This window comes from Scleropages formosus, chromosome 2 (assembly GCF_900964775.1).
Source record: "Scleropages formosus chromosome 2, fSclFor1.1, whole genome shotgun sequence".
In the NCBI taxonomy this organism is placed as follows: domain Eukaryota; kingdom Metazoa; phylum Chordata; class Actinopteri; order Osteoglossiformes; family Osteoglossidae; genus Scleropages; species Scleropages formosus.
In genome coordinates this window covers 12,371,183-12,397,982 of record NC_041807.1, presented here as the reverse complement: position 1 = coordinate 12,397,982, position 26,800 = coordinate 12,371,183, and the positions used below count along the sequence as shown (strand labels likewise).

Below are 26,800 nucleotides of genomic sequence, written 5' to 3'. Positions count from 1 at the left end.
GTTCAGATTGACAAAAATGGATGATGAGGCTAAAAAAGATGGACTTGACTGATTTCGGTGTCACTCACACACTACTTTTCCTGATTGCACATCATCTGTATAGATTTTTTGAAACTTAAAGAAAAACCTCAGGTGGTGAGGAGAAGTGTGTTGAGTACTGTGTAGCTGCTCATTCATTATTCAGATATCTGAAAACAGGGTGACTTCTGCTCGCTGATCTGCTGCTGGGAGCCTGTTCTCTTTAAGAGGGTCACAGCGAAAAGTTTATCTTGTGAAATCAGATTCTTTTGGCAAAACAACTGCCTATGATCAACTGTCTGATTTCCTTACCCGGAACCATCTCCTCAATGGTTATCAGTCTGGTTTCTGCTTTCTGGTTGGTCACTCCACTGAAAGAACCCTTCTGGCGGTCTGTGATGCTCTCCAAGCCACTAGAGCTGCCTCCCTCTCCTCGGTCCTCATCCTCCTCGATCTGTCTGCGGCATTTGACACAGTCAACCACCGGATTCTACTTTCCTCTCTTAACCATCTTGGGATCAAAGGTGTGGCACTGAGATGGTTTGAGTCCTTCCTATCTGACAGATCCTATCAAGTTGTCTGGCAGAGATCTCCTTCTTCTCCTCTGTCTCTCTTAACCGGTGTCCAGCAGGGCTCGGTATTGGGTCCTCTTCTTTTCTCGATCTACACCTCCTCCCTTGGTCCGGTCATAGCCTCCCATGGATTCAAATACCACTTCTATGCTGATGACACTCAGCTCTTCCTCTCCTTTCCACCTGGTGCATCAGACATCTCGGCAAGCATTGCTGTCTGCCTGTCAGATATCGCTTCCTGGATGTCTGGACACCACCTTCAACTCAGCCTCTCCAGAACAGAGATTCTATACCCCCCAGCTGTCCCGTCCTTGTGTCACGATCTATCGATTAAACTGGACAACTCACTCATCTTGCCTATATCCTCGGCTAAGAGTCTGGGAGTAATGATTGACGTTAGTCTGTCTTTCTCTAGGCACACTGAAGCCACAACCCGGTCCTGCAGGTACATCCTGCATAATATTCGTAGGATCTGTCCCTACCTCACAATTGACTCTGCCAAACTACTTGTCCAGGTCATGGTGACTTCCCGTATGGATTACTGCAACTCTCTCCTCTGTGGACTTCCTGCTACTGCCATCAAACCTCTGCAGCTTCTACAAAACGCTGTTGCACGAGTTGTGTTTGATTTGCCAGTGTTCCCACGTATCTCCTCTTCTCATTTCTCTGCACTGACTTCCTATAGCTGCCCGAATCAAATTCAAGACCCTAGTTATTGTCCACAATGCATCAGTAGGACTGCTCCCAGCTATTTACAGGTCTTGATCAACCACTACACCCCAGCTAAACCCCTTTACTCGTCTACTTCTGCTCGCTTGGTGGTCGGAAGGTCGGAAGGCACGGAAGGTAAAGCACGGAGGTTCATTCTTGTTCCATTGTGGTGAAACGACCTTCCCCTCTCACTCAGAACTGCAGAAACTCTGTTTACATTCAAGAAGGGTCTGAAAACTCACCTTTTCTGGACCCATTTCACCCAAGATCTCTCCAGCTCATGTATGGTGTAAATGTTCATGCACCGTAACTTCATGAGCATCACTAGATAAAGCCTTTATTCAGCCACTACTCTGGCAGTGTTTTACTTGCTTGTGTATCTTATAATATTTAAAAAAAAAAATTGGTAGGAGGGTATCAGGATTTGTCTATCCTGTGTTTTTATGCACCTACTCGAACAATGAACCTCAGTGCCGCAAGTGGTAGGTAACAAACTAGTTTTACTTGAATCACATGTCTGCAACTGTCTCTTTCTCTTAATGTAATGCACACTGTAAGTTGTACTTTTACTAAGTTGTATGTCGCTTTGGACAAAAGCATCTGCTAAAGGAATAAATGTAAATGTAACTGTGCTCTATCAGGGAGATGAATTTTGAGCTGTTTCTTTAAACTTCACAATCAATTTGAACCAGTAGTGACAAAACTCTGTGAAATGACACATAAATCTGCAGGCCTAATATGAATTAATTTCAGGAGCAATATTTTTTTGAACCTCAGAAGAGAACATTAAGCATCTACCTCCTGAGAAACTAAAGCAGGAAGACAAGTGTGTTCAGATAACCAGTGTGTCTGCAGATCGCATGATCCTACTGTGAAACAACAATCTGATTCACAGCCATTTGTCCGCTGACTGCAGTCTGGGGGTCTGGCAAAAAGCTGCTATATGTGAATATGAATGTGATCTTGTCCCACATCCTCACAGTTTGGTGTCAAATGCTTAGTTTCCAGGATCCTGTCCAGTCATCCCAACCTAAGCATCGGCACTTGGTGCGTTCCATGACCAATGTTCTTTTTCAGCTCATCTAGAAACCCTAGCCCAACCCAAAATGTCTGCAACCACAGTTCTGCAGCTTTACCACCAGATAACGTTGCAAGAATGATGATAAATTCATCATCCAAACCAAACAGATGTTAACATACAGGACTGTGCAAAAGTTTTAGGAAATTGGGGAAAAAGGCTGTAAAGTGAGAATGCTTCCAAAAATAATGCTCTTAATTAATAAGCTTCCTACAAAGCTTAGTAACCATCCATTGTCAACAACCACTTGCTTCGAGAGATGTCACAGTGGGTTTGGCTGGGCCCTGCTCTCTGGCAGGTCTGGGGTTTGAGTCCTGCTTGGGGTGCCTTGCGATGGACTGGCATCCTGTCCTGGGTGTGTCCCCTCCCCCTCCAGCCTTGCACCCTGTGTTGCTGGGTTAGGCTCCGGTTCGCCATATGCAGTCTCAGACTGTGTGTGTGTGTGTGTACCTTCTCTCTTTAATGACATACAAAACCCTTACCGTAAAACTTTTTTCAAAAGGAATGCTTGGAAATCTAAAATATGCTCTTTCCCATCACACTAATGCAGAAGACATTCAATAACCGTCTAAAACAAATATTTTTGTGAAACATTTAAATGCCTAAGACTTTTGCACAGTACTGTACATTGTTCCTTTTTCTAATATGTCTACTGAGCAAGAAATTTTTTTGAGTAAAATTAAAGAGAACTAACCTAGTAACTCCTTGCCTTGAATACAGCTGGATACTGGACTACGTTTAGCTCAACTGTCTACATGAAGTTTACCAACAAGGAACCATGTCCAGCATCCCCTAAGAAATGCCTGCAAAGTACATTTTTAATGAACTACATCTCGGCAGTACATGACCGGTTTCCCTCTTGGGATTTTACCCAGTGTTTTTTTTTTTTTTTTTGCCATTTGTCCACATTCACTGACACACGTAAAGTGTTTGACCACAATGTCTGTTTATGTTTTTCCCTTTCTTCATTTTTGCAAGAAGTCACTTAATGTTAAAACATCATAATGTGCAGCACTTCTCCCACTCCTGGCTATTTTAAACTTCCTGAGAGGTTTGCCATCTCTTCGCTGAGAATCAATTATGTCCGCTCTTCTCTGAAGCATCTCCCCAGAGCAATGCAGGTCACTGTGTGTCATGAACGCTAAGCCTCAGCATCCCGGCCCAGCTACCCGATTGATCTCCCTCTCCATTTGCAAAAGATTCACTGGAAGCCAAAATAGCCCAATGCACGGTTCCTCCACTCATCAGTTATTTTAAACTCTGTGGTGGAGACTTACGGCATCTCCTAATCTTTGATCTGGGGTAGAAATGAAAAAGAGCAGGCTGCTTGAGAGAAACTGGGTTGTTTCTCTGGCAAATTTCACTGCTTTTCTGCTGCATGACACAAGAGGCGCATGGCACAAAAAAACACAGGCCCTCAATAACTTGCTTTTCATTATGCAACTTCAGAGCAAAATTCACTTTCAGAACTCAAAAACAAAATACCAGCATCACATAACACCTTGTCAGTCTGTGAAAACATGACGCATGCAAATACATTTAAAAGCTTTGGGGGACTTTGATTCCGTAAGTCCGTACAGCTACCAAAGCTACAGATGATTGAAAAGAGTTGTTCATAATGGGACTTCCAGGCGCAGACACTGGCATTCAAAGGAAACATATTTAGTTCATCCAAATATTGTGTGAGTAATATAAGAGAATTCTTATTGATTATTGTTGTTTTGGGAGAGCGATTCACATTATCTGTCTATTCTTCCAGATGTTCCCACAATAAATCTATTTTTAAAGGGTCTCAGAATGAATAAACTGAGAAGCACAGTCTGAATTCTAGGCCACACAGTTATTTTTTTAAGCTTAACTAGAATTAATCAAAGAATGCAATGACCCAAAAACATTTCATTTGCATTGCAATTTCATAAATAAAGACTGTGCAGCGCAATTCTTTCTTACGTGCTTTCATTTTAGAACAGTAAGACAAGGACAAACTGGTACAAATAAACGTCTTTCATTTTATTAACTGACATTGGACACTACATAGGAGTAAACCTACAGTAGGTTCTGAAACGTAATTTATGGTTATATGCTTGTTTGTATTAATTATAGAATAATAAATCAAGGAGAGGCGAATTCAACAGCACTCGAGCCACTCTTGAATCGGGCATCTGTGATGTTCTCTGCAGTGGCCCAGGGGCTGAGCAGTGTCTCCCCAGCACTCTTGGAAGGACTCCATTTAGTTGTTAGAGAGACATCTAAATCACAGCTGCTTTTCTGTTCATCAGCATTCTTTCTCTGATAATCATTTTACTATGCTGACTATGTGTGTTTCTCAGCAGAAGATATTTAAAATATTTAAATCTGTTCATGTTTAATCTGGGAACCAGACAGACGTGATTGAAGAACATTATATCATACCTAATTTCAATATCTATTGCTGCTGTTGGTCTGAAAAAGTAAATTTTTTGTGTTAGATAAATGCCCATTGCAGTTACTCTATGATGTTTTACTTCTGAAATGTAAAAATTACCAGTCATTGATCCTTGAATGAGATACCCTTTGTCTGTACCTGATGAGGATTCATTTGGGGGGCTATTAACTGGCTGCAGCCAATTAATTCATTCCTTATAATAATAGCAACTTGTTCAGTTCAGGACAATGGTGGTTTGTAGTCTATCCCAGGTGCATAGGGCATGTGACAGGATACACTTTGGACAGGATGGTGTTACATTGCCGGACAATTACAGTACTTCTCACATACACAGACACAGCCATTTAGAACCACCAATTCACCTGAAGGGGGTGTGGTGGAGCAGCAGGTTTGGCTGGGTCCTGCTCTCTGGTGGATCTGGGGTTCAAGTCTTGCTTAAGGTACTTGTAACAGACTGGCGTCCTGTCCTGGGTGTGTCCCCTCCCCCTCTGGCCTTATGCCCTGTGTTGCCTGGTTAGGCTCTGGTCAATGTGTGTGTGTGCTATTCACCTGAAACATGTCTTTAGAGTGTGGGAAAAAACAAGATTACCCTTAGGAAACTCATGGAGAACAAGCAAACTCCACACAGACTGAGCCAGACTGACACTCATGCCCAAAAATGAAGCCCAGGGGCTGTGAAGCACCAGTGCTACCCACTGTGCAACTGTGACCCGATGCTCTTCTCTTTGCTACTGTTTCTACACAATCAGATCAGATGAGGTACATTTGTTCTTCTCTCATTCACAGTCACTGTCTTTGTTCAGTCCTTAACTGGGATTTTTCTGTTCCACTGCCAGTAGATACAGTCTGAAACAAGTGCTTTAATGACAGACTAAATCCCCTGATGATACAGCTGCTCCATTATGGAGCCCCATAAAACAAGTGTAGTGTCTCATGGTCCTTAAAGGTTCCAGAATGTGTGCACATGCAAACGCATGCACACACACACACACACACACACACACACACACACACACACAGATGCAGTAAACTGAAGCTATGATTGCTTAAACATCTGGGTGAATTACCTTCAGGCCTGCCTTATGTATAAAGACTGTACTCTTCTGTCCTCGGCTTTGCTCACATGTTTGTTCTTGGGTCTGGAGATGCCAGTTCTCTGGTTCCGTAGTCCTTTTTGCTGCTGAATTCATTTAGTGGCCTTTGGTGGAACTGAGTGAAATTTCACCACATACTGTCACGCGCTGTTGATGTATCATTCCCAACATAATGCAGGCAGTCAGAAGCAACTGCCCCTTACAGTCTCGTGTCATTTTTCTTTTCTGTTGTTTTTTCTTTGACATTTCACTGCATAGAAGTCCATATCCTTAAACAACAATTCTGTCAAGACATTTTTTGTCAATGAGCAGTCATAAAACATAACAGTCGTTGCTGGATTTGTTAAACTGTGATATTATGCACTGTGATGTTATGTCACGCGTTCCATATTCAGAACTATGATCATTATTAAGTTTATCCATTTTCAGTGGCGCGACGAGTTCAGCCAGTGGCTGCTGTGTGGTGGGTCTGGGGTTTGAGTCCTGCTTGGGGTGCCTTGCGGCGGACTGGCATCCCGTCTTGGGTGTGTTCCTTCGGCCTTGTACCCTGTGTTGCTGGGTAAGACTCCGGCTTGCCGCGACCCCACTTAGGACAAGCGGTTGTTGACAATGGATGGATGGATTTTTCCGCGATGACTTTGTGATTGCAACGTAGACTAATATATAAAATAAAGGGTGATAATAGTTCCATTGTTAACAGTCCTATGTTCATTAACTCTAATCTAACACTGGTTCTTTTCATTTTCGTGCCTTGGAGGGACTTGCCGTCTGATATGGTTTCCCACTGGCCTTGAAAGGTACTTTTTCTTAAGCCCACAGAACTATTACTTTAATAATCCTCCACTAATACACCACACTGAGCGTTGAGGGGAAATTTAAAACACATTTCCTGAGTATATTTATTTTATTTTCTCTACTCTATATACATTCCTTCATTTGTAGAGCAAGAGTAAAATAAAACATTAGCAGATGGTGAAACAGCCCTGGAGGGATTGCAGATGATTAGTCAGTAATGAACAAAAGAAAAGGACTGTATCAGCAGCGAAGGCAAAGACAAGAAGGAAAATTTGTCTGAGCCATGATGAATAGTGGATCACATTAAACAGTGTATAGACTGACACCACCTCTGTCAATGGTTTCATCACTCATTTCCTTTGGCAGATGTCTGTCTACTTTTATCATTCACACGAGGCTGCTGAGATTACTTACAAATTGCTCCTTGATACAGCTGGATGTTCTTACTGCAGTCGTTCTGTTGAGTTAATCTCACTTTGGATGGAGTCATTTCCCATTTACGCAGTTAGACTTTTACAGATTCCTGTGGGGCCACTGTACTATGAAAGTCAGTACCCCAGAAGGATTTTAGCGTAAAACCTGCTATCATTCGCCAATATGTGTCTGAAACCTAAACATGTGCTTCCTGAAAACAGAAGGGTAACAATCTGAGTCTGAGTCAAGGACACGGTGCTTGTGTTGGGAAAACACCTGACAAGCATGGCAAAGTCCTACACTGTTGCACTTTCATTCAGGTCCTAGCGTTCTAACCTCAGCCCAGACAAGCCCAAAACAAAATGCAAAGGCCAACCAACAGCAAAAACTTCGCCATGGATGATCACAAGCCCGGCTGAGAAAGGAGGGGGGTTGGGCGTGGGGATAGCTACCTCACGCCGTAAAAACGTTGCCAGCTACAGAAACACCAACAAGGAAACGTCATCACATCTCAGCTCTTAGGGACACCTGAAGAACCCTTGTTGGTGGCCTATGCCCCAGGAGGGGTGGAAGAAGAAGACGAAGAACCAACAGTGGAAACTGGTGTAATCCTAGGATTAACAGGATTCATTGGCATCAAGGAGAGCTTCTGTGCGAGACATCAAACTGACTGAAGAACAGGATACAAAACAAACATACACGGGGGACAGTATACAATTTGACTGATGGCATCATCACAAGCAGATCCAGTTTTCTGAATGCTCGTGTGTGTTTGTGACAGCAAAACTCTTGTCTCTCTTGCAGGGGAACACATTGCTTCTACAGAGTCAAACTCACTTAAAAAGGATGTTCGAGTCAGGAGTGGTTATTCTTCACAGCTCTGGAGAATTATCTTCTCTTATGTATCTAGAGCAGTCCAAACCCATTTGAGACTGCCTTGCTTTGCCCAAAAATATGACTATGGGATGTTCTGTTCATGCTTCAGCTCATCTACAATTTTCATACTTCAGTTCATTGAAAATGAGATTTAAAGTTAGAAATAGAAAATATTAAACAATTATATTTTCATTAGAACATTGATGGAAACTTTAAAAACATTTGTATAAATTCAAGAGACACATTTTCTGCTCTATTACAGCTTTTGTTCAACATGTTTCATTTTTCAAGACATTGTATTTCCCGTTAAATAGAAACTGGTTGCAAACTGCATTGTTACTACAAAGCTAATGAATTCTTTGTCGTTCTGAGGAACATTCCTCACAGTAAGTGAAAATACAAACGGTCTCTCTGCCAAACACGCCAACACACCTCCTGGGGACTAGTCCCTGAGGAGGGGGTGCAGCTCACACAATGTCTAACATGCACATTTAGTGTTTTCAGTATGATATCATTATAGTCTTATGTTCCAGAAAAATATCCTAAATATCTCTTTTATTTCTACCACTGCAGTATGAACTATTAAATCTCATCAGCAACCTTATTTTACTGAATCACTGCAGTGCACATAGCAGCCACAAAAGGATCTATGCTGTGATGAAACAATGTAATATTTAATTTTACTGCCTTCTAATTTTACACTTTTCAATCTATAGTTTATTTCACAGCAACCATTTCCAACTTGTTAATTCTCCTGCAATTCAAACTTGTCCAGTTTATGTAGAGAAACAGCTGGGAGAAACATACACAGCAGACGTTCAAAATTATGTTGCCTGGCAACCTTGAGTGGTGGCAGTTGATCAGACTGTATTTTCACAATGACTCAATAGAAAATGTCAGGGAGTTGTAGTGTTCCGTATTAAAATAACCCAACACATAACTGCACAAAGCAGCTCGTTATTAGGTTTGTCCTTTAAGGTCACTGTAATACAGCAATCTATAATTATTCCTGACCAGCAGCGACAACATTAGCCAGACCATAATTCACGCATGCACACTGGAATCACAAGAGTCACAGGAGGGGGTAGGGGTTGGGCATTTATTGAAAAAAGGTGATCTAAAACAAGGAAATGCTGCAATGATTAGCCTGTTATGTTGATTCATATTTTTGTTTTTCCAAAGCACTGTTGCTCATTTAAGGATTTAGAAATTAATACTTTATCCATCAAGCAAAAAAGGCACTGACATCACTGATGCAATCAAACCTTGGTTTGCCTTCGTTTTATTTCCTCTGTGCCACTGAATTCAACAGGTACAAATGTATGTATTCACACTGAGCAAACATCTGAAATAAAAACCTGAATATGTACACTGCCCAAATAAATGCAGCCAAAACTGCTGCGTAGCAGGTTCATATCAACCCTTCATTTCACAGTCACCAACAGACAGACAGGATGGTGAAAACTGAACAGGACAAAAGAAACAATTTTAGAAGAAAAGCTGGCAGTTATTCATACAGCTTGATTCCTCCTCAGTCAATACAAATTTAAAATGACTAAGTATGATGGGTGTTTATGTTTCCAGCACCAAGATGTGCACTGTCCTCTACCGCCTCTTCAGTGTTTCTTTCAAAACAGGGGTGTGGTGTAGAGATGTGAAGCCAAGACAAGACAAAGAAGATGCACAAAGCATTTAAACAATTACTTCTTGTTCTCCTGGTTCTCCACGTTCACTTGTGTCACCTGCACAGGGCAAATGCCAGTGAAATTCCTTGCGCCCCATCCGGGAGAGGTTCTTTCTGTGGTCCAGGTGCATGAGGGTCCCAAAGTTTTTCTAGCTGAAACTAATAAATTAAGCTTCGACAGATATGAACTGCATTGCATAAATGTGAAGATTAAAAAATTTTCACACTAGTATTAATAACCCCTCTTAAAAGACAGAAGGTGAATCCTTCATAGTCTCCCTAATTTCTTTTTTTTATAAAAACCAATACAAAATGGACTTTATTTCAGTCAATGGCATATGAAAAATTCCTGCACCGCATTTTGCATAGATGGATAAAGGTGAATTTTCACAAAAAAAGCACAAATTCAACAATAGTGAGAGCAAAACACAGGAAAAAAGACTACTGTATGCATTGAAGCACTCCTATACAGTACCCATCATAAAGGAAACATTTTCTCCAGATCTTGATGTTATCAAATGTTTGCTGTCACACTGATGTTCATACACTGAACTAAAGCCATTGACCAATAAATTATTTCTAATATTAAATTAAAATATAATGTAAAATAATTTAAGGGTGTGCATAAATATGTTGCTTTTTTAAACAGCTAACATAAATACAGCGTAGAAGTCAATGGCTTTTCAGACCTCATAGTATCCTTAGAACTTCAGCATATACAAGAAGGTAAATAAATATATATGGTAAAGAAATGGTGATTGTGCTGAAATCTTATTTCTCACTTGACATGAGGCTCTGTACTTGTGAGGCTTGACTCTCCTTCTGTGGTGCTCAGGTCTCGCTAAAGTGCCTTTTCACTGATAATCAGACATCAGTGGCAAATCAACAATGGTCTCATACCCTGTTTACGAGTTCTATTTCCGTTCCCATTTACACTGTAAACGCCCAAACAGGGTTATGTTTCAGATTCAAGATATGAACTGTGATTAATGAGACTGGTTTAAAAAAAAAAAAAAAAAAAAAAACTACACAGATGACTGAGAAAATCTGAGAAGTAAGGCTGAACAAATTATTTCACATGTATTACTGTATGGCACTATCTCTACTAAAATCCCTGCTGATGAAGAACTTGCCTGTTCGGTAGGGAACAGAATTTATGGCATTTCGTGGAAATAAAATGCAAAAGGAAATAAAAACATGGAAATATAAGTCACTGTAGACACAGTAGAAAACAAAATCAAGACTGTATCCATGCTGGTTTCCATTTACAAAACATCTTGAGAAAAACAGACATACAGTAGACTGCGGATGGAGAATCACACCCCTGTGCTGTTGTTTTTGCCTTTCAGCTTGACTGTTCATCCAGCTTTCAGGTCTGTGTTGATTTCATTGGTGCAAAACTTCCAAAAGGTAAACAGCAGTGGGATCCAAACTCTAGAAATGTCCCACTGCACAGGTTGGTGTTTCGCTTATACTCAGAGCATTACAAACCAAGCATTCCAGCTATGAGCTGTGTGAAATGTAAAGAAAGTAAATCATTTTACAAAGTTCCCACTGATTCCAAATAGGAATTTCTGCAGATGTGTCTGATACCACTTCCTCAGGTGCCTGTGACATCTGTTACACGTTTGCTGAGATACAGAAGAAAAACTAAGCAGCAGAACATTTCTTCAACAACAGATCCATCAAAAATAATCGTCAATAATCCAGAGGGAGTTACAGCTCCACTAGACTGACCACCACAGTCTCCAGGTTATGAATCCTCTTGTTAATCCCAAAGTCCATTCAAGTTCAAATAGATGATATACTCAAAAAAAAAAAAAAAAAAAAACTTCCAACATCCTTTGCTCTCGATGGTCAAATGGCCAGCGCTGCCCGAGGGACTGCCAATCAGTTGGCGTACTGAGCATAGAAGGCCACCTTAACTCTCTCAATCTGATGGCAGAGCTTGATGGCAGGCCCCAGCTTGAGGTCCATGCACTCCTGTACCGTGGGCAGTGTGAGCAGCAGCAGTGCTTGGCCATCAATGTCCTGTACAAAGAAAAGAGAGGGATGACCTCATGGGCCGGACCCTGCAGCACATATGGCTGACCAGTGGGACACACACAAATGCACAAAAACACACAGAGGAAATGTCAGGGCCTGGCCCAAAGGGTCCAGGATAGCCTCCTTTGGAGAAGAAGAAAAAAAAAAAAAAAAAAATCTCATTAGGCTCCACTTCATGTCTTGTTCTACATCTCTGGAGTGTAATTATCTTACCAAAAGATTGGTGACACTTATCAGAGCAGAATTTTTTTCTTAAAAAAAAAAAAAATAGAAAGAGTGACCCAGAGCACCCCTTTATTCTGCAGGTAGTCCTTCACTTATGATATGTGAATTATACAAACCGGGACATAAGACAGCTGTCCTGTCGATCTCATCTTATTTTTGAGTGACGGTGTTTGATTGTAATGCCTAACGATGACCGTTGCATCTGCTATGCAATAATATCAGCTGGATGCACTGCCGCAAGGCACCATATTTTGCAATGACTCAGTGTGTCTACCAGTGACTGCGTGTCATTTACAAAAACATTTCATTTACAGAACATTTTGTTTGTGACTAAAGTTACTTTTTGGCTAGCAAGTGAAAAGTTGAGTTTTCTGGTGGTGCAGAAAATAAAAAGTGAAAAAACAGATTTGGAATTGAAAGTGAAAATAATAGTGCAGCAAAAAATAATTATAGCATGGTACTGTATTTACATTATTATATATTATTATTTTAACATGGATAATTTGTGAAATAATTGGAAAAAAAAAAATGTAGGAAAGCCCTAGTACGGAACGCAGCATTAATGCACGTTAACTATTTCCATCCCCTCCGTGAACCGCCACCTTACCGTGGTGGAGGGGTTTGAGTGCCTGAATGACTCCAGGAGCTATGTTGCCTGGGGCTATATGCCCCTGGTAGGGTCTCCCATGGCAAACAGGTCCTGGATGACAGACGAGACAAAGCGCGGTTCAAAAGCCCCTTATGAAGAAACTAAAACCAAGGCTTTCATTTACCCCGCCCGGTATGAGGTCACCGGGGCCCCACCCTGGAGCCAGGCCTGCGGGGGGGGGGGGGCTCGCATGCGAGCACCTGGTGGCCAGGTCTATGCCCACGGGGCCTGGTGGGGCTTAGCCCGAAGCCATGACATGGAGCCGCTCTTCGGCAGGCTCACCACCTGCCGGAGAGACCGTAACGGGCTGGTGCATTGTGATTTGGGCAGTGGTCAGGGCCGAGTGCCTGGCCGACCCAAACCTCAGGCGCCAACTCTGGTTTTTGGGACTTGGAATGTCACCTCACTGGCGGGGAAGGAACCTGAGCTGGTACGGGAGGTTGAGAGATACCGTCTAGATATAGTTGGGCTCACTTCCACTCACAGCTTGGGTTCTGGAACCACTCTTCTCGACCAAGGGTGGACTCTCCACTATTCTGGCGTTGCCCAGGGTGAGAGGCGGCGGGCAGGTGTGGGCTTTTTAATAGCCCCCCAGTTTAGCCGCCATGTGTTGAAGTCTATCCCGGTGAATGAGAGCGTCATCTCCCCGCGCCTTCGGGTCAGGGAACGGTCTCTCACTGTCATTTGTGCTTATGGGCCTAGCGGCAGTGTAGAGTACCCGGCCTTTTTGGAGTCCCTGGAGGAAGTGCTGGAAAGCGCTCCCACTGGGGACTCTGTCATTCTACTGGGGGACTTTAACGTCCACGTGGGCAGTGACAGTGACAGCTGGAGGGGCGTGATTGGGAGGAACGGCCTCCCTGATCTGAACCCGAGCAGTGAGTTGTTATTGGATTTCTGTGCTAGTCACGGTTTATCCATAACGAACACCATGTTCATGCATAAGGGTGTCCATCAGTGCACTTGGCACCAGGACACCCTAGGTCGGAGGTCGATGATCGACTTTGTAGTCGTTTCTTCTGATCTTCGGCCATATGTCTTGGACACTTGGGTGAAGAGAGGGACTGAGCTGTCAACTGATCACCACCTGGTGGTGAGTTGGATTCGATGGCGGGGGAAAAAGCTGGACAGACCTGGCAGGCCCAAACGTATATAGTGAGGGTCTGTTGGGAACATTTGGCGGAGGCCCCTGTCAGAGAGGTCTTCAACTCCCACCTCCGACAGAGCTTCAACCAGGACCCGAGGGAGGCGGGGGACATTGAGTCTGAATGGGTTGTGTTCCACGCCTCCATTGTCGGGGTGGCGGTTCAGAGCTGTAGCCATAAGGGCTCCGGCGCCTGTCGTGGCGGCAATCCCCGAACATGGTGGTGGACACTGGAGGTAAGGGATGCCGTCAAGCTGAAGAAGGAGTTCTATCGGGCCTGGCTGGCTCATGGGACCCCTGAAGCAGCTGACGGGTACCGACGGGCCAAACGAAACACGGCTCTGGCAGTCGCCGCGGCAAAAACTTGGGCTTGGGAGGAGTTTGGTGAGGCCATGGAGGAAGACTTTCGGTCGGCCTCAAAGAGATTCTGGCAAACCGTCCGGCGACTCAGAGGGGGGAAGCGGTGTTCCACAAACACTGTTTACAGTGGAAGTGGTGTGTTGCTGACCTCAGCTGAGGATGTCCTCGGGCGGTGGAAGGAGTACTTTGAGGATCTCCTTAATCCCTCCGACACGCCTTCCATAGAGGAAGCTGAGGCTGGGGACTTGGAGGGGGACTCGTCCATTACCCTGGCCGAAGTTGCTGAGGTAGTCAAAAAACTCCTCGGTGGAAAGGCTCCGGGGGTGGATGAGATCCGCCCCGAGTTTCTCAAGTCTCTGGATGTTGTGGGGCTGTCTTGGCTGACACGCCTCTGCAGCATTGCGTGGAGCTCGGGAACGGTGCCTCTGGACTGGCAGACCGGGGTGGTGGTCCCTCTTTTTAAGAAGGGGGACCGGAGATTGTGTTCCAACTATAGGGGGATCACACTCCTTAGCCTCCCTGGGAAAGTCTATGCCAGGGTACTGGAAAGGAGAATCCGATCGATAGTCGAACCTCGGATTCAGGAGGAGCAATGCGGTTTTCGACCTGGCCGTGGAACACTGGACCAGCTCTATACCCTCACTAGGGTGTTGGAGGGTTCGTGGGAGTTTGCCCAACCAGTCCATATGTGTTTTGTGGACCTGTAGAAGGCATTCGACCGTGTCCCTCGTGGCATCCTGTGGGAGGTACTTCGGGATTATGGGGTTCGGGGCTCGCTGCTTACAAGCTGTTCGTTCCCTGTATGAACAGAGCAGGAGCTTGGTTCGCATTGCCGGCAGTAAGTCAGACCTGTTCCCGGTGCATGTTGGACTCCGCCAGGGCTGCCCTTTGTCACCGATTCTGTTCATTATCTTCATGGACAGAATTTCTAGGCCCAGCCAGGGAACGGAGGGTGTCTGTTTTGGTGGCCGCAGGATCTCGTCTCTGCTTTTTGCGGACGATGTGGTCCTGTTGGCTTCATCAAACCAAGACTTGCAGCGTGCACTGGGGAGGTTTGCAGCCGAGTGCGAAGCGGCGGGGATGAGAATCAGCACCTCCAAATCCGAGGCCATGGTTCTCAGTCGGAAAAAGGTGGATTGCCCCCTCCGGGTTAAGGGGGAGCCGCTCCCTCAAGTGGAGGAGTTTAAGTATCTCGGGGTCTTGTTCACGAGTGAGGGAAAAATGGAGCAGCAGGTCGACGGACGGATCGGTGCGGCGTCCGCAGGTCATTGCACCGGTCTGTTGTGGTGAAGAGGGAGCTGAGCCGTAAGGCGAAATCTACGTTCCTACCCATGCCTATGGTCATGAACTCTGCGGATGAAACTCATTTCTGCCGCTTGTATCCACGATCTCATACATCTGTTCCGGATGCCTCCTAGACGCCTCCCTGGTGAGGTGTTCCGGGCATGTCCCACTGAGAGGAGGCCTCGGGGCAGACCCAGGACACGTTGGAGAGACTGTCTCCCAGCTGGCCTGGGAACGCCTTGGGGTTTCCCCAGGGGAACTGGAGGAGGTGTGCGGGGAGAGGGAAGCCTGGAGGACTCTGCTCGGACTGCTGCCCCCGCGACCCGGCCCCGGATAGCGGAGGAAGATGGATGGAACTATTTCCATTTCCTAATGGTCCATACAATAGAGTACAAGGGAATTTTCTGCTTACAGTGAAGTCGACTTATGACGTTGGAACCAAACCTTGTCGTAAGTGAAGGATCATCAGTATACACAAGCCACGTCACACTACACTTCAGAAGCTTCACATTGTTGAGGGTTAAACCAACTACAAAAAAAAAAAAAAAAAAAAAAAGTGGCCTACCTGCTCCTGGAATATTTTAGCAAGTGGGGCACAATCGGTGGAGCGAATGAACTGGACCACATCTGCAACTGTCCACTCCAGGGGGTTACTGTCCAGAACCAACTTGTCTTCCTCTTCACAGCTCTCTACCTGTGGAACCATGGGAGATGGATTGAGAGAGTTGAGACAATGGCCAGATACACCTCTTTCAGGGTTTCAGATGCTGGCATCTCTCGTACCTTGGTGACATGCCGCTTGGCAGGGTGGTACTTCGTACTCTCTGTATAAGACAGAGAGCGAGTCGTCCTCTTACGGCGAGCTTTATCTGGACCCCCAGTGACCCCAGAGTCAGTGTTTCTGCGGAGTGTAACAGCTCTGCGTGGGCGGCTGCTGGCTGCCACCTCAACGGATGAAGTGTCAGTGTGGTCCCCCCGAGGCTCTGAGCTGGTCCCTTCCTCACTGCCTGACTGGTCCTCACCATTGTCATCATCCTCTTCACTGTCCTACAAAGAGCATACCATGCAGAGGAATCGGCGACCACAGATCAAAAATATACCATGCTCACAACAGCAGCAGTTAGAGGATATCAGATTGTTCCCACCACTTTTGGAAGTCAGAGAAGGGATGGGAATGGCTGACCTGAGGTGACCCTGCAGGAGTGTAGTCTACTGCAGATGACCGACGCTTCTTCTGGACAAAAATGGACTTGCGCTTCTTTCTGCGGCGTGCAGGCTTAGAGATCATGCTGTCTGGAGAAGCCTCTCCCACTGATGTGAGGCCCACTTTCTTCTTCTTACCATAGTAATAGGCTTTAAACCCAAGGGAGACCAGAGCTCAGCAACATCACAGTGCAGCACCAAAAGCCAAACTACATTAGACATTTTTTAGCTAAATGCTTTGCTTCAAAAAGACAAACTGCCCAGGAGGGGCTTTGTGAAATATTTAAGTTAAAATGGACATCATTATTCAGCTTCCCCACTATCAAGAAAATCAATGAACACAAATTTGTTATTCTCCATTTGAACAAAAACAACCCGTGTAGCCTGTAATAAAAACGCTGCACAGATGTATATTTAAAAAAAAAGAAAACTAGACTTGAATTCTGGAGTCAGCCTACCATTTGTCATACGTCACAGAGTAAAGTGACATCTCCACCATACAGAAAAGTAGCAGGATGATTTACATACAGTAGAAGTACCTCCCCAAAAAATGTGAGCACTGCAGATTTACAAAAGGGTGCAGTGCACATATGTTGAGCTTTGTCTTCATACCTATGTTGTATTTAGCTTTGGTGTGGGTGTAGGAAATTACACCCCAAACTAACCACATTTAGTTTTCAGTCAGACAGCTTTGTGCAGAAGCAGTCAACTTCTGCTCTGGGATTAACCCTCTCTGAAAGGAGGCAAGTTAAAGGATATGATCTATAAGTATTCATTTAACAGGATCACTGAATATACTGATTTTCTTAGGAGACTTATTTCTATCAACAGGTGCAAACGTGGTACTTGCCAACATTTGCACCATGTTCTCACTGACTAGATGAAGCAAATTCAATCACCCCCAAGAATGGATGCACTCCCTCCGGCAATGGGGTTCCAGTGACATGTCAAAGAGCAACAAATGAATTTTAATGTCAGTTCACCTTGGGACATGGGTCACATGCCTTTGTGTACCCAGTTTTTATTGCCCGATTTAAAAAAAAAAAAATAATAAAAAAAAAAAAAAAAACACATTTCTGCTTAGAGATTTACAGATTTTATTACATTTACATTTATGTATTTAGCAGATTCTTTTCTCCAAAGCAACTTCTAGTGAACTCTATGTACTGTTATGAGCCCACACACCTTATTCACCAAAGTGACTTACACTTAACGCTTATTGTATAATTTTCTTATTTCTCATGCCAACTTTGTATCTTGGTTGGTATACTCACTGTATTTGGTCTTAGTGTGCACAGAGCAGTTTTCAGGGCACTTGTCGGTGATCAGCAGGGGGCTAAACAGGTTTGGACAGCATTGTAGCTTTAGGCAGACTTTTCGACAGAAGTCCGACACCTGATCCGACCTTCTCACAATCCTGATGGTTGACCTGTATGTTTTCCCCTTGTACCTGCAGAGTATGCCAGAAACATGTTAAATGCACAGTGGCGATTCCACATATGACATGTGATTCCAGCACTGACACTCTCTTCAACCATTTAAGTGCTTAATTTTCATTTGTCTTTTTATCTGTGTACACTGGACAGTCCTCAAACAATAGCCAGGAGTCAACAGGACCAGAGGCTCTAAAAGTGTCTCCAATCACTGCATCACATCAACAACCACAGGAACACAGAAGCTCTAAAGAAAGTCTGTCCCTGTTTGGGACATTTCTGGGGTATAAGGGATTAATCTTAATGAGTGCCTGTACTATAGTGGACTATGCATGCGGTTGGAGGGTTGGGCTCACTTGGCTTTCAGCGTTTCCTCCTGAAAGTTCCAATGAGGGTCTTCCACGAGCTGTAGCTCCCTCAAAACACGCCCTGGCTTGTATGCTGCATTGATCAGCATACTGAGTACCTATAGCATTGAGAGAAAAACTTGTGCTTTAACCACTTACAAGCTACATTGTATAGTCATGAATCCCATGAGACACATAGATTGTATGTATGGCTGAATAATAGCAGGGCACCCGGGATGAAGTTACTGTTCTCATGCACATACACATACCCCTACCCCTATGACTCTAGCAACACCAACCTCCTTCAGGACCAGAGTACACTTGCCCGGGCCAACAGCCTGTGGTAACTCAGCGATCCGCCCCTTGTTTAGGTAAGGCCCTGAGAAGCACCGGTGGTTGACAAAAATCTGTGAGCAGCAATACTTCCCATTGGCAGAGCCTGCAAGGAGATGGGGAACAAAAAAGTATCATGAGAGTTCCTCATCAAGAGAGTGCCAGAGAAGGCAGTGATAATTCTCCAGTTGCACCATTTCTTTTAGAAAATAATGACTCAGTTTACACAACAGCTTTAGGATGTATTTACAACATGGTTCTTCAGCTCCTGTTTTGTAATTCAGTGTCACATTAACAATTGTTACCACCCTGTGGCAAATTGCATCACTGTAGAGGGTTCTTGCAAAGGCTTATCTTTTTAATTAACAAGTGCATAAATATCAATGAGACTGCAGTATCTGAAGAGGACATCGTTCATAGCTGGGTGGGTATGATAAATGATTTAAAAACATTTAAAAATTACACTTCCCTCATGGAGGACTATATACCTGATACAAGGGCCCACTTGCTTTCTCCCACATATAAACCTACTGTATCACTGCAGCCCACAGACATGAAGGTTTTCTTTTGAGAGTTTCTCATGAGACCCCTTACCTGCATCCTGAGCTTGGGTAGGACACAGCCCTGGAAGGCTGTTCTCCACTGGCTGTGCTGGAACCGACCTGCAAAATGGAAAAAATGTTGTCAGCGCCTAGTAGACAGTAATGATACTAACATCAATATTTTATCAACAGTCCAACAACCACTTTATAAAAGCAGAACACTTGAATTGGGGAAAAAGGCATTAAAGGTTGAAACTTGAGATCCCAGTTTCTGGAAATACACTCTATACACTGCTGTGTGTATGTTCTGAGGAAAGAGGTTGTGAAATTCTTTAGGCATCAGCCACATGGTTTAAAAAGTCACAGAAGGAAGGAATCTATTTTCCAGTAAATGCAGTACTCAGGTAAACAGGCAATTGCTGCTGGTATAGCTGAGAAAGAGAGCAAAAGAGTGAGAGGGTGAACTGGGCCAAATCTCAGGGGAGAGAGAAATGCAATCACAATGGCTTTAGGCCCCAGCAGAAACAGAAGAAGAGGTGCTGTGATCACTTAGCCAAAGGCTCCGTTTATGATGTCAGTGAACAATGGGGGCAAAATCCAAACTTACTGTTTTTCCGGCTGCACCACCGCAATCTTCTTATGGTTCTGACCTGTAACACAGGCAAACACTTACACCTGCTCACCTAACTCAAGGATCCTCATTAAGAGCAAATGGGTAAAACTGAGGATCCCACATTTGATGGTTTTTTTATAAAAAAAAAAAAAAAAAAAAACAGTAAAAACCACTAGCACAGAATCACATCAAACTTCACTTTGTTTCAAGCTTTTCTATATTTGTTATAGATGAATTTAGTTGATGCTCATACCCAGAATAAATGGCATAGCTATTATGGAAAAAGGCTATTTAATTTGTGCATCTAACAAAGTATAGCATCACTAGCATTCTCATTAATCACTAGAGCGCATTCTTGTACAGCATGCGCCTTCACCAGCGCCAAAGCACCATAGATGTCTGTGTGTGGACAGATGACTCTCCCCAATTCCAACCCTAGCACTGCATTAAGTTCTGTCACGCACAAGCAGGCCACAGGCAACATCCCATAGTTCAATACGTACAGACAGGTTTGTGCGGAGGGGTGAGGGGGTAGCCATTGGCCTGACACCACCCCAGGGGGAAGATATCCATGGACTCCACATCTACAATGTAGTCAGGCAGCGCAGTGGCCAGGCCTGTGGGAAACAGAGGAGGCACTGACATCCTGTAACCACGGATTGCTCCCACCTGCCCAAATCCTGACCTCTGAGCCCTTTTCCCCACCACTCCACAATATTGCACAACCATAACTCCTAAAATAAAAAACCCTCTGTGGAAACTCAGGTAATTAGCTATCTGGTCAGAAGCATAAAAAAATATTTTTGTTGAAAAATTGGGCTCCAATATCATGGGACTCCTTCCCTAGAAAATGTATGCGCTTCTCCGGGACACAACAGCAATTAATTTATACTTGCTGCTGGCAGACCCAGCACAGTCATACAAGCATACAGTACACAATGCAAGGGCATCTCCTAAGCTGGCACCCTGGAATCTCAACTAACAGCCTGTCTCAAATGATGAACACATCCAAGAGCCCAAAGAGCTAACAAATAACTTCCAAAATGGTTCTCCTGATCTTATAGAGGCTGCACAAGTTATCTTTCACAATCCAGCCTTTATGTAGAACAAAGACCCCAAAATTTATCATAGTATAGTAAACAACCAGTTGAAAATGCGTACAAAAACATTAAGTTCTTTGAAAAATATACACTGACCCTGTACTTCATTAATACATACAGAAGTGAATCAAAGGGAAACTATTCTCACTGTTCTACAGCCTTTTATTAAAACCCACACACCTGAGTTAGTTGATTTTTGGGGAGGGGTAACTGCTTTTGAAAATGTGGAGGAAGCTTTAAAAAAAAAAAAAAAAAACTGCTTCAGATAATGTGGCAGTTCAAGGATTGTTTCGTTTTGTCTCAAACATTTATGTCATGTGAACAAACAAGAGCTTATTTAGTAAGAAATGAATGTACACTGGAGGGAGTGCGGTGGCGCAGTGGGTTGGACCGCAGTCCTGCTCTCCGGTGGGTCTGGGGTTCGAATCCCGCTTGGGGTGCCTTGTGACGGACTGGCGTCCCGTCCTGGGTGTGTCCCCTTCCCCCTCCGGCCTTACGCCCTGTGTTGCCGGGTAGGCTCCGGTTCCCCGTGACCCCGTAAGGGACAAGCGGTTCTGAAAATGTGTGTGAATGTACACTGTACTCAATATTGAATTTATATGTTTTTTTACCAAAGTGAACAAACAATATATAGTTAAACATATAGCTATTCCTAAATCCAAGAATTGCTTGAAAATCCATCCATAAGGCCTGGGTTTCAGATAGCAAAGAGCCTGTTCCCATTTTTTCTTATAGAAAAAAATAATTCATTACAAGTGCAAAAGGGCAATGGAAAAAGAAAATTCACTCAATATACACATGCTGTTACAACTAAAATATAAAATTCTATGATTCTTTCATATATATTATTTCTAATATTATTAAAAGTTCTTATGTTAGTATGTAATGTTACTGATAACAGGGGGCGCGGTGGCGCAGTAGGTTGGACTGGGTCCCGCTTGGGGTGCCTTGTGGCGGACTGGCGTCCCGTCCTGGGTGTGTCCCCTCCCCTTCTGGCCATACGCCCTGTGTTACCGGGTAGGCTCCGGTTCCCCAGGACCCCGTATGGGACAAGCGGTTCCGAAAATGTGTGTGTGTAATGTTATTGTAATGTTCTTTTACTGTCCTCCTTATCAAAACAGTAGCTGCTAATATCAAATTTCAAAAGATGTCTATGTATTTTGATGCAGCTGAACTGGGTGTTTTAATTATTCAGCCACCTGTGTGCAATTTCCATGACAATTTTCACAATTACCTGAAATCAGCAGGGCAAAACAAATATTTAACAGGCTATTTGTTAGCAGTTTATATATGTGAAACAGACAAAATTGAAGATGGCATGTTGCAATGCTGTCCAGACAGACAATTTGTCAAAAAGGGGAATGGAAACAACAGCAAACCATGGCCATAGATTATAATAATTATCAGGTCGATATTAATTATCTGATCATTATCACGTGCTGAACTGAAGACTTCAAGTAAGATGTAATGTATCAAAAACAAGTACGGAAAAGGCTCAAAATTATGTTGTACGGTAAACTATAGTTATCACACCACTGTTTCGCTCACCACACAATTTGAAAATAAGGATGTGCAAAGGATAACAAAACACTGCGTTTATATAAAACGCAGACATAAGTGAATATCTATGCAAAGAATGTCTCTACGAGAGGGATAAGTATTTAAAATGTACACCACTAATGTTTATCCTGCACAGGGTTGCATAAGCACTAAAACATAAATAAGCAATATTGTACTATAACTGCTTGCAGGGATATCAAGAAGCTGTTCCTGCACGCATCAAAATAGGGGAAAGGGATGTTAGTTTTGTTGTGTGCTGGGAAAACAAGCACAAGGACACACCACAAACTTGACTTGTTTCATCGAACACCATGTGACTGCTCTGGAGTCCACATAAAACGAGGAAGCTGAAAGCTTTCAGGGATATTTTATTCTTTCTTTTGTAAAATGTTTAATCCTCACAACGAACTACATCTGATTTACTGTTCACTACTGAATTCCGCCCCATGCTAGTGCCTGAGATGTAGTGTTTTTGCTGTTGCGTTGCATAGGTCCCTTCTTGCCCGGACCACAAGTTTTCCCATCATTGAAGCCAGACCATTTATACACACACAGTCTGAAACCACTTGTCCCAGGCGGAGTCGCAGCAAGCCAAAGCCTAACCCGGTAATGCAGGGCGCGAGGCTCGGGGGGGGGGGGGGCACACCCAGGACGGGGTGCCAGTCCGCTGCAAGGCACTCCAAGCAGGACTCGAACCCCAGACCCGCCAGAGAGCAGAACCCAGCCGAACCCAGCCAAACCCGCCGCACCACCCAGACCATTTATAAACCCTACCGAAAGAAGAAAAGGGGCCATTAGTCTACTGCACCAGAACATGGTTACCAAGCAAAGGAGAACCAGCTCCATGTGATTCTTTGGCAACCTGGTTTCAACAGTGTTTTGATGCCCCACTGAGCAGATGCACTTTATTCCTTGACTACAACCCCCCACTCTACCCAAGCTTCCTGTCTGAGCTCTCCTGCCATTCTCAGGGGTTACTCACTGCAAGCTGTCAGCCGCTTCACCACAAACATCCTCCTTCAGCAAGATGGTCCAATCCACAAGTGTCCGCCCTCAGCGAGATCATTAACTCCACAAAACATCCTGTCTCAGCAAAACCCGTAAAGATTTTGCAGTGGGAGTCATTTAAAGAAATGTGCTTGGCTGTTTCTATTGCCTGTTTGCCTAACTTTTTGACATAACCTACAGTACCTGTATGCGTCCAATTGTGTTCGTAATAAAAATATTTCATTCTGCTGACAGAACTAAAGCATGCTCCGCCTGTGCTCTTGTACTGTGTGATGTGGCAGAAATGAAAGGGAGATAATATCGCATACAGTTCCTTTTGCATTTAATTTGACTAAGGATGTTATTTTTTTCAGATGATTAAAATGTGTTGCATGCTTTTTTAAAACATTCTGCAATACTTTCCAGGGCCACAATTTTTGTGTTGTCTTCTGGGAGTTTTATGGAAACGCAAATCTCAGTACAACAATTGAGTACTACACCATGTGAAAAGAGTACAACTTATAAAGCAAGAAAAAGTGAAACTCAGTGAAATTCATAGTGAAAAAGCATTCTGGCCGCCTCCCCAAAAGTGTGATTAACCTGCTGCTCCAGTGTCTGAGAGGTTTATTCACATTTTTTTTTTTTTTTTTTTTGCATTGCAAACATCACATGCATGACCTTATACTGAAAATTACAGGTCAGTGGTTGATACTGGAATTGACCATGCTATGTCGACCAGTGATGAGTTGAAGAGACTGTACTCATTTAAATTTTTATATTTTTTGATGCTAGACTGCATGTAATTTCTCAGTGTATATTATCTGCATTTTGACACTGTATAATTACTTTATGCAGTATTCTTTTAAAATGTTGTGACCCTGTGGGAAAAAACCATATGATGATGAATTTATATCTTTTGATATAAAACAACATTTTAAAGCAAGTTAAGGCCACTTTGCATTATGTTTCTGGGAGTTTTATCTCAATAGCTGTAAAAATAGTCGATAAATAATAAGAAGTTTAGGAAACAATACTGTTTCATAGAAAAGCATCAGTTAAATTAATATGTATAATAGTTTTCATTAACAATAAATTAAGCAAAATAAGAAATACACACACACACACTTTCGGAACTGCGGGTCCCATACGGGGTCGCAGGAAACCGGAGCCTAACCCGGCAACTCAGGGCGTAAGGCTGGAGGGGGAGGGGACACACCCAGGACGGGACGCCAGTCCATCGCAAGGCACCCCAAGCGGGACTCAAACCCCAGACCCACCGGAGAGCAGGACCGTGGGTCCAACCCACTGCGCCACCGCACCCCCATCTCAAAATAAGAAATAAATAAAGGCAATTTGTTTTCAAAATGAAACAGTGCATTGTGCTCAAGTGTGAACTGCTACCAGAATAATGTGTCAAAAATTGCATTACAAATGAATGCAAAACATTGTTGTACCAGAGCAATAATTAACACCCAGGATGGGACACCAGTCTGTCACAAGGCAACCCAAGCAGGACTCGAACCCCAGACCCGCCAGAGAGCGGGATCTGGCCAAGCCCGCTGTGCCACCGTGCCTCCTAAATAGCAGTAAAGGTTTGCAATTATGTTACATGGATGTAATAAAAACATCACAAGTAAATAGCACTGCATTTAAGTAACTAAAAAGAATGATTTATCTAGCTGAAGTACTGTTTGCATTCAAACGTTAGAAGGAATGACAATATTTACAGAGAACCAGAGAGTGATTGTACTAAAAATTGGATTCCAAATCAGTCTTAAAAGCTAAATATTCAGGGATACAACGATATTACTTTCAGAAGAGGAGCAAAAGACCAAAAAAAAAAAAAAAAAAAAATCAATACTGTATTCATTCTTCCCTTCTGGGTGATATAAGATTTCTGATGAGTACCCCAGACACATTGTTGCACCTTATATGTTTTCAGCACATCTTCAGATGTCAAACAATTCAGAATGCTATAACAGTACAAGGCAAGAAAAGAAAACACAGCAGACAAGACAGGGTTGGTGTGATGGATCCCCAACCCACACAGATGAAAGCCCAATGAGGCAGCAGTGTGAAACTGCAGTGTACATAGTGAACACAGCCCATCCACTAGAAGCAGGACCTTACCTTCCAGGTGGAGCCACAGCAGCCTCCCCTTCACCTGGCTGACAGAGGCTACACAGATCTGGGAGGGTCTCAGTGGGTTCACAGCCTCCAGCCACATGCCTTTGACAAAACCACGGCTGTGTCTAACCTGCACATCAGCAACAGATATCACCAGGAGCCCATAGCAGCTCACACAGACCTTGGTACGGACCAACACACCCTCCTGAGAACACTAAGAGAACACTTACTTCTGGGAAGCAAGCTTCTGGGGCAGGCTCCGTGCTGCTCTGCTTCAGGTAATCAGCCCAGTCAAAGTCCTGGCCAGGGTAGCCTGGCACAGAGGAACACAAAGTAATACAGGTCAGCAGTGCCATTTACACAACTCAGGCTCTACATATGAACACATGTACGCACACAGGTTCTGAGGTCACACACACATCGGGGAGAGCTGCTGTAAGACAGCTCGTGTACAACTTGAACATTTGCACTTAGGATCTCAAAAGTCAGAGAATTTCCAAGCCCTAACATTAGGCTGAGTTGTTCCTAAGCAACAATGTGTGCCCCCTGCAGAGTCTGTGAACTAGTTAGGCTGAGCTTGGGTCGCACCTCGTGGTCGCTCCAGAGTCACTCCATTCTTAAGGCACCACTGTGTGGGAAGGATCCCTGGAGAGTGGGCATGGCAGGCCACAAAGAAGGGTGTCCCCTCCCCAGTGAGGTCATCCTCTGTCACCTGGAAGTAGTATTCACTCCAGACCTACAGAAACAAGCACTCATATTACTGCAATGAAAAGGAACAGAAGCATCACTTCCAGCATCGCATTTCTCTGTCATTCCACAGTGCATCTCCAACTGCTGAAACCTGCATTTATTTACGAAGTAGGCAAATTCACAGCTATCCAATCCACTTAGAGAAGAATAAACAGCAAATACAGCAGAAGCAGAGCACAGCTCTCTAAAGCACAAAGGAAAAGCCCTACCTACTGACCCTTCAAACCCAGGACACCATCATACTGCAGTTATTCCACAATTCCAGATGCACTTTTATAAACAGAACCTTTAGAACTGCTTGTATATCTTGTGCCTTGATGTATAAAAGGCTTTAAGTGCAGAAGTAATCACTGGTTTGTTTGCAGTATTTATTCCCAACACAGTTTGTGTGAAAGAGGAGAAACCAAGAGCATCGTCACGGTTGTTCAGTGTA

General features: G+C 43.8%; 1 protein-coding gene across 2 annotated transcripts in view; it reads right to left on the bottom strand.

Moving 5' to 3' along the window:
* Positions 1 to 9,070: 9,070 nt before the first annotated feature.
* sfmbt2 (Scm like with four mbt domains 2) overlaps positions 9,071 to 26,800 on the bottom strand; it is a 47,284-nt gene continuing 29,554 nt past the window's right edge. For both annotated transcript variants that reach the window (XM_018747487.2, XM_018747488.2), the window contains 13 exons: positions 26,206 to 26,353; positions 25,848 to 25,930; positions 25,621 to 25,747; positions 20,347 to 20,460; positions 19,838 to 19,880; positions 19,283 to 19,350; positions 18,655 to 18,794; positions 18,365 to 18,474; positions 17,850 to 18,025; positions 16,556 to 16,725; positions 16,156 to 16,419; positions 15,938 to 16,066; positions 9,071 to 11,698 (listed from right to left, as the gene is read on the bottom strand). In XM_018747487.2, coding sequence (XP_018603003.1) covers positions 11,558 to 11,698; positions 15,938 to 16,066; positions 16,156 to 16,419; positions 16,556 to 16,725; positions 17,850 to 18,025; positions 18,365 to 18,474; positions 18,655 to 18,794; positions 19,283 to 19,350; positions 19,838 to 19,880; positions 20,347 to 20,460; positions 25,621 to 25,747; positions 25,848 to 25,930; positions 26,206 to 26,353 — 1,713 coding nt within the window. In that variant the 3' untranslated portion in view covers positions 9,071 to 11,557. The remainder of the gene's footprint in view (positions 11,699 to 15,937; positions 16,067 to 16,155; positions 16,420 to 16,555; positions 16,726 to 17,849; positions 18,026 to 18,364; positions 18,475 to 18,654; positions 18,795 to 19,282; positions 19,351 to 19,837; positions 19,881 to 20,346; positions 20,461 to 25,620; positions 25,748 to 25,847; positions 25,931 to 26,205; positions 26,354 to 26,800) is intronic.